Genomic DNA, 8,114 nt, shown 5'->3' with positions numbered 1-8,114 from the left:
CCTGGCAGTGGGCTGTGATGTGGCTGTGTTCTTGATAATGAGGTGAGAACTTTATTGCTCTTGTCTCTGGCCTGGCACCAGTTTGCAAGAGGAGGCCTGTCTCCAGTGTAGCACTGACTGACAAAGAGCGCCCTCTTTTGACACTTTACATTCACAACACATTATATCCTGCAGGCCCAGGATTGTGGAGGACCTCCAAATAGTTTACATTGGCTTTACATTATTTAAATAAACATATTCTATTGCAAAAACATTTAAGCGTTATTTGTGAGCAGAAACTTTTTTATAATAACATAGACTAAAGAGGGTTACAAAAAAAGGCTAGTTCAGAAACTACTGCATGAGTCAGTCTCTCTTCCTCCAGCACTCCATTTCAAAGCCAGGGATCAAGGGCAGACTTGCGCATGGCATACAGTGAATGACAATAGCTGTCCTCTCCGCTCGCAGCCCCCTAAAGTATAGAGAAGAGCAAGACAAAGGAGCTCTGGAAGTTCCCGGGTTAATAAGTCCAGGGCACCGAGTCAGTGCGGGAGTCAGGAAGGGCACTGTGTGAATTCAAGAGGAAGTCAGTGCCCTATCCACTATAGTAGATGCAGATCACAGAGGAGGCGGGTGAGGATGGCTAACAGTGAATAAACAAAGGTGAGAACATGATTGAGAGACACATTAAAGGGGCCCAAGAAGATATTTTCTCTCGGTAGCACACAATGTGTCCGTCTTGTCAAGTGGCTCGTCCACTAATTGATAAGATCCAGCACATGCGCACACTTCACACCTGATCTTTCATAAGTATCACTCCATTATCTTGTAATTGGAGCTGCATACATATGACTGAAAGATCAAAGGAGTCCTTCTTGTCACATACAAAGGAAGTTCCGGGACTTTTACTGCTTCTGAGGGCTGAAAATTCACTCATTCTCACTGCGGTCAGATCACAATGACAGTCAACGTGACTGTGAATATTGAATGTGTAAATATAGTAACTCCCAGAGGAGGCTGTTTACTGTTTCACCATTTATGCTGCAATATGACATATATGCTTAACTTAAACCTGGGTTAATTTGAGTGGTATGACTGTCAAATGTTGAATAATCCATCAATATGCAATGATAAAACATCTCTCGCACTGCTCTAAGCCATACATGCCACCCCCCCCAGCGCAATGCTGTGGCTCTTTTGAACAGACTGTCATTTCCTTCTCGGGGCACTGTTATTCCAGTAGCCTTTGTGAAAAAGCCAAGTGGCCCAGCTACAGACAGGAGGTGGGATCTTCACAGGCAGCTGAGGTTGTCGACTCAGCAGGGGAGGGAGGCGCACATCGCAGGGGGATACAGGCTGAAAACAAACACTAGCCCTAACAGGAAAGGAACTACAAGACCCTGCTGGGAAATTAGGGGGACTCGTGTGCTCATTTTCATACAACATGCCACAATGTGGCATCCTTTATTGTGTTTGTTGTCGTGAAGGGTTTGAAGGTATGACTGGCATGGAGTAGTCGTTTACGTAACTCACAGTTTGGTGGATTAGAAGATACTGACACAAAGAGAACACCCACAAAACCAGTGTCTGCTTTGAAGATAAAACCTGACCCCCTTTTACATGTTTTTTTACTGAATACTTACTCTAAGTGATCAAATGAAGCAATAAGATTCATGAACAAGGCGAATTCTCCACTGAACTGATACAGATGCAGTTGGCAAATTCAACATTAAATGCAATAACCCTTAAGTAGTAAAACAATGCTTCTACTTTTATGCGTGAATTGCTCTGCTAATAATTATGTGAGGTTATGAATGCATTGAAATAATTACAACATATTATTAACCTAAACAATCTGAATAAAAAGATATTCTACATGTGCTTTCCTTTGGTAATATTAATAGTACTTTACACACATCATTTCATCATAGCAGAGGTTAACAGCATATCTCATTTTTAATACATACTTTCTGTGGTTTTGAGTAAAGACTGCCATCTGCTGGCTGTCTGACCAGCAGACTGTGGATCATCAGAAGACATTGCTTGACACTTGATATATTTTTGTCTGGTTGTTGAAAATATAGAAAGTATATATTTGTCAACGTCTTAAGTAAAGCAAAATATACAGTTATGAAAAGTAATACTTGTATATGCATACAAAGAAATGCATGTATTTTTATACCGAAATAAATAGTTAAACTGCATGCTGTTCAAGTTTAGTTTTTTATGTTTTTAAAGAACTGTCTTAGGCTGAATTTATTTGATCAGAAATACAGTAAAAACAGTAATATTGTAAACAGTAATATTGTGAAATATTATTACAATTGAAAATATATTTTTTAATTTTTTAAAAATGCTATTTATTTTTGTAAAGCTACATTTTCAGCAGCCATTACTCCAGTCCTCAGCGTCACATGATTATTCAGAAATGATTCTAATATGCTGATTACCTGCTCAAGAAACAATTCTTATTATTATTATTAATGTTGAAAACCGTTGTGCTGCTTAATATTTTGTGAAAACTGTGAGTTATGTTTTTCCGGATTATATGATGAATAAAGTTCAATATAAGAGCATTTATTTGAAACAGCAATATTTTGTAATGTTATAAATGTCTTTATTGTTGCTTTTGAATTTAATGCACTTTACTCAATAAAAGTATTACGTTCTTTAAATAAATAAATAAATAAATCTTAGTGACCCCAAAGTTTTGAACTTAGGTGTATGTATGTTAAATAGTTGTTTCTGGGAAATATTCTATATAAAGAATGGAGTGAGTTCATTTTGCCTAATTCTAAATACATGTTATAAGTATAATGTGACCATTATACTTGAGAAGAACACTGACCCAAAGACTACCGTGGACTATTATTGTACAGACTATTGTGAAGACTTTCATCTGTTATTATATTTTGTATTAATTATTTAAGCTGTATTTTTTATTTTAAACTGTATATTTTATGTATTAGATAGCTGATTCATTATTCGTAATTTTGCAATTGTTCAACTTCAATTGAACAATTAAAGATTCAACAAATAGATTCAACATAACTTGAATTAATTTTTTTGGCCAAGACTGCCATCGGCTGGTCATTTACTGGTACTTTTCTATTGCCACACTACAAAAAAAATAAAATAAATAAAAAATATTTGAAAGAACCTGTTATTTGGAAGGAAGAGGGATCGAATGGTTCTTTAAAAAAATAAATTTCTATTTGCCCAGATTTAGAATATACTGTTCATAATTAATATTCATTGATCTATTTTATACTATAAAATAGTATATTTTATACTATTACACATTATTCAGATATCAATAGCGAACAGATAATAGATATACATTGTGTGTACAAGGTATTGTGAGAAGAACAAAACACAAAATATGATGTAAAAAATGATTATGCTCATAATTCTATCCTGACTAATTAGGTGATATGTTACCCATTTTTTCTGCTGGAATAATAGGCCTACATTCATCTCTCCTGTACACATTGTAGAAAAACATATCTTCATTTAATACTTTTCAAAACTCTGTTTTCACCTGTTTTTATACAGTCTATGGTTTCACACACAGTGCACACTGTCAAAGGCTAAGAGGAGTGTATTGACATGCTATGTCCATGATCCATTCATTCATCGCTTTTCATCAGATTTGTATTGGTCCCTAAAGCGAAAAAAGAAAACACATTAAAATTTGTTTGTGGCTCTCTTAAAAAACACGAGACGATTTGTGGTTTTTCTTTCCATCTATAGCTTTTTGACAGCTATTATGGCTTGGTTTTGCATGCAACCAACCTTGCGCTTGCACTAACCACACCCCCCGCCTTCACCAAATTATCCACCAATGTGACTCGCCGCTGGATGACTGTGTGATAAACAGAACCGTTAGTGTGTTCATTTTCATACGTTTCTTATTTCTCCTTTAACGGCTGGAGAAGAAAATCGTTTTCCTTAAGAAGTATGGCCACAGTCAAAAAGGACGACCGTCTGACAAGTTCTCAAAGTCTACTGTGCGTCGGTTTTGCCGGGGTTTTTAGCAAAACTGTAACGTCACCTCTGGAAGTCGTGAAGATTTTGAGTCAAATAGGAACATTTCACTGTAAACGCGGCTTCATGCACAGCTTTGTTTTTATTTGTCAGAATGAGGGACTTCGAGCATTTTGGAAGGGTAATATGGTTTCCTGTCTACGGTTGTTCCCCTACAGTGCCATACATTTAGCAACTTACAAAAAGTAAGTATTAGACATTTTTACTATTAAATAATGAATAGTTGATGATTAGCATTTATGTCTGATGTACGTATTGATGACTTGTGTAATTCATAAGATATGATCAACTTTTCGATCAGCTTTGATGGTAAACAAAGACAACAGGAAGTTGACGTGTTCGCTTGATAGCCTTTGAAAGTTGAAGAGTAAAAAGAATTGAATTGTAAATTAATTATATACTAGCAAGTGAGGATGCATTTAAGTATGCTTAAGAAGCTACATTTACGATAGATCGTTTAAATAAATTATCATTTCAATTTCCCTTTTTGCTTACATTAGCTTAGCTTGTATTACTTGTATAGCGGGGGTTTACATGAGTTCAACGTGACGTAACACATCACGCCTTCATTTCCTGACCAATCATGTAGCTCAGAAAACCGGCACGATGATGCGGTGACATCCTGAAGCTGCAGTGGGCGTGGCCTTAATTCTGTGCATTCATAAAATGAACTTAGCAACGCCCATCAGAGGGAGCTTTTTAGAAGTACTTCATTGTACACTGGTCACGAGTATTTTCACGTGCTGCAGGGGTTAACGGAGACACCGGAAACTGTTTCAGAAAGACCCGTACATAGTGTTCCAGTATTCCAGGAAAAAGAGTGGAGGGCGTATTCCGACCTGTTTTGTTCCTATGAAAAGAACATGTGTATAAAATACAGTAAACAGTAATATTGTAAAACATGGATAAAATGTAAATGAGCAGTTTACTATTTTAAAATGTCATTTATTTCTGTGATGGCAATGGTGAATTTTCTGCAGCTATTACTCCTGACTTTACTGTCACATGATCCTTCAGAAATCATTCTCATAGGCTGATTCTAATATGCTGATAACCTTTTTGGTTGGTAAATAAATAAATAATAGACAAACTGATGTCCTTTTCCGTTAAGCTTATGTACATTTCCTTCAACCTTAAGACACAACGCAATGCACAATTCAAAATATGGTTATGCATATCTGTGAAATTGCTACATATTAACAATATTATCAGTAAATTCCTGCATATTAACACATTACACTGGGTCATATTTTTACACACTTTTTCTTAAAATGTAGCTACATAGCTGTAGGTTTAGTAATTAGAAGTTTATTAAGTTAAAGCATTTAACTAAATTTTAGCTTTTAGATAATTAGGTTTTAAACTAAACTTGCTCTAAACTTGTCGAAAATGCTTTATACTCTAAAAGTTCTGTGGTAATGATATTCTGCTATATTGCAATATCACAACTATTCATTTAATTCTATTTTTGGCAGTATTGTCCACCTTCACATTGATGAACAGGGTGATATCTCGCAATGGAGAGCCATAGTTGCCGGTGGGCTGGCAGGCATATCTGCCGCTCTAGCAACATATCCACTGGAGGTGGTTGAAACCAGACTTATTGCTCAGAATTGCCAAGAACCAATGTACAGAGGGTTGCTGCATTCTCTCTCCATCATCTACAGAAATGAAGGACTTCAGGCTCTCTACAGAGGCTTTTCACTCACAGTGTTAGGTATGTATTATTAGTAGAGCCTGTTTACGCCTCAGAACCTTCAAATTAAGGTAAACCTGCATTTAATAACATCAAAACCAAGCTAAAACCTTTTAATTAATAATATTACTTAAATTCTGGATCTCTCACAATTCTGCTTGAAAAGTGAATGGAACTTAATGTTTGGATTACTGTGGAATAGGGGCCGTTCCCTTCTCTGTTGGCTGCTATGCGGTGTATGTCAATTTGGATAAGATGTGGCAGGAGCGTCATGTTCGCTTCACGTCTTTGCAGAACTTCATCAATGGCTGTCTTGCAGCAGGAGTCGCTCAGACTCTCTCCTTCCCCTTTGAAACTGTTAAAAAGAGGATGCAGGTGAGAATCTTTGAGACATACTGCTGTAGTGCTATATCTCACCACAAGGGGGCACAATAATACCAGTGTCACAGACTTAGAGCCTCCCTAAATTTGTTTAAAATTCATACCTTTTTAACTTGGATGTGGCCCCTTTGTTCATTTATGTTAAGGATGAAACATTAAAATGTTTGAAAGAAACATGAATTTGAGTTCTGAATAGTCTTTGCAACAGGTCATACAGAACAATGCAGGACACCATTCTGAAGGACACAAGGCCCTGCAGCAGCTGAGAATGTACATAGTGTCCAGCGTCTGTCTATGCCAAAGATAAATTGTCTAAAGATAGTTGACCTCTCACATACAATACACATAATGGTGTATCTGATCTGGTTCCTTTATGCATTGTTTTGCTAAACTACAAAACAAAAAGTTCTGCTTTTTCTGCTTTTGTAAGTTAAATTGCAATGTCAGGAATAAACCTTCCAAAGCTGCTAAAAAGTGAACGTGACGTGACATGTGGCCAAGTATGGGTACCCATACTAGGAATTAGTGCTCTGCATTTAACTCATCCTAAGTGCACACACACAGCAGTGAACACACACACACAGTGGGCAGCCCTTTATGCTGCGGTGCCCAGGGAGCAGTTGGGGGTTGCTCAAGGGCACCTCAGTCGTGGTATTGAAGGTGGAAGAGAGCGCTGTACATTCACTCCCCCCACCTACAATTCCTGCCGGACTGGAGACTCGAACTCGCAACCTTTGGGTTACGAGTCCGACTCTCTTAAACCATTAGACCCCACTTCCCTAAATGTTCTGAGACTTTCAGTTTGGTGCTAAACAAAGTCTCTATAGACACAGTGAACACAGCCTACAGAACACACATCAAGAGGGTTTAAGGGTAGATAAGTGTAGGAAAATGTGGTACAGTAGGGCGGTCAGTTGTTACTGGAAAACAAATGCACATGAATTGAATACAAACCATGTCTTATTTAGTCATCTACACCAGTGTTTCCCAACCTTTTTTTAGTCGCGGCACCCTTTGGAAATTTTAACAAACTTGTGGCACCCTACAACATTAATTCTGTCACAATATTTGAATTTCTAACTTCGATATGATAATTTGAAAAGTATAGATATTCGGTACAACAGGGAAGAACTGCAGAATATAATGCCATACAGATATTTTTAATATTATTAAAAAAAAAATTGTCCATCAATGGTGGCAATCAGTAGGCTAATTTCTAATGAAAAGACCTATGTATATGACAGATTTTAATGTAGGCTTTTATTCATATGTAAACATTGTGAGATAGCTAGTTATAATGGTAATTAAACAAAGTTTTGATTTTACAGCTGGGTAATTTTGTTGCAGTAGCACGAGATAGCTTGATTTAAAACTTTGAATTGAATAAAAAATGACAAGTAAGCAGTCAGTAATAAAACAAGAACAAATAAAGAAATTACTAATGATAGCACAAATAAAAAAAAATCACGATAGGCCTACAAATGAAATAAATTGCTTTTTAGTTTTTCAGGTAGGTCTAACACACAATAGGGACTATTAAGAGATTTTTTCTTACCAATTATCCAAATAATGTTTAGTCCTAGAAAGCTATTATTATCAGAACACGTGAGCATAACATAACGGTTAGCAGATCAATGAATGAGAGGGCAGCGTTACCAGAGTTGCCCATTTACCACACCTTGTTACAACACAGTAGGACTATTGCAGACAGAAACAATACTGTACTACATAGATGTTTCCTGTCAGCTTGATTTTTGAGTGGACTTTGCTGTTCCGATGAGCATGAACGATATACCAGTGGAGCGACTGAGCAGAGCACACACACGCATAGAGCGGGATAATACACACACGCATAGAGCGGGATAACACGCAGAGCGTCACACCACGTGAAAGTGAATCCTGAGCGGTGAACTCATTTTCGGCAGCCGGAATTTCGGTGCATCTCTAATTATTGGCGACATCAGAAATGGATATTACATAATATATGCTTTTTTCAATATTTTAGCAATTT

The 8,114-nt window shown here is 36.9% G+C and overlaps 1 protein-coding gene across 1 annotated transcript in view; it reads left to right on the top strand.

The window, feature by feature from the left end:
* Positions 1 to 3,786: 3,786 nt before the first annotated feature.
* The window catches only part of LOC107751990 (solute carrier family 25 member 43-like), a 13,378-nt gene continuing 9,050 nt past the window's right edge, over positions 3,787 to 8,114 (top strand). Inside the window, exons 1-3 of the mRNA XM_016567809.1 lie at positions 3,787 to 4,211; positions 5,502 to 5,743; positions 5,925 to 6,097. Coding sequence (XP_016423295.1) covers positions 3,940 to 4,211; positions 5,502 to 5,743; positions 5,925 to 6,097 — 687 coding nt within the window. The 5' untranslated portion in view covers positions 3,787 to 3,939. The remainder of the gene's footprint in view (positions 4,212 to 5,501; positions 5,744 to 5,924; positions 6,098 to 8,114) is intronic.

The sequence above is a fragment of the Sinocyclocheilus rhinocerous genome, unplaced genomic scaffold, assembly GCF_001515625.1.
Source record: "Sinocyclocheilus rhinocerous isolate Xijiao unplaced genomic scaffold, SAMN03320098_v1.1 scaffold662, whole genome shotgun sequence".
Lineage (NCBI taxonomy): Eukaryota > Metazoa > Chordata > Actinopteri > Cypriniformes > Cyprinidae > Sinocyclocheilus > Sinocyclocheilus rhinocerous.
The sequence above is the reverse complement of the archived record's forward strand: the minus strand, read 5'-3'. Positions and strand labels throughout refer to the sequence as shown.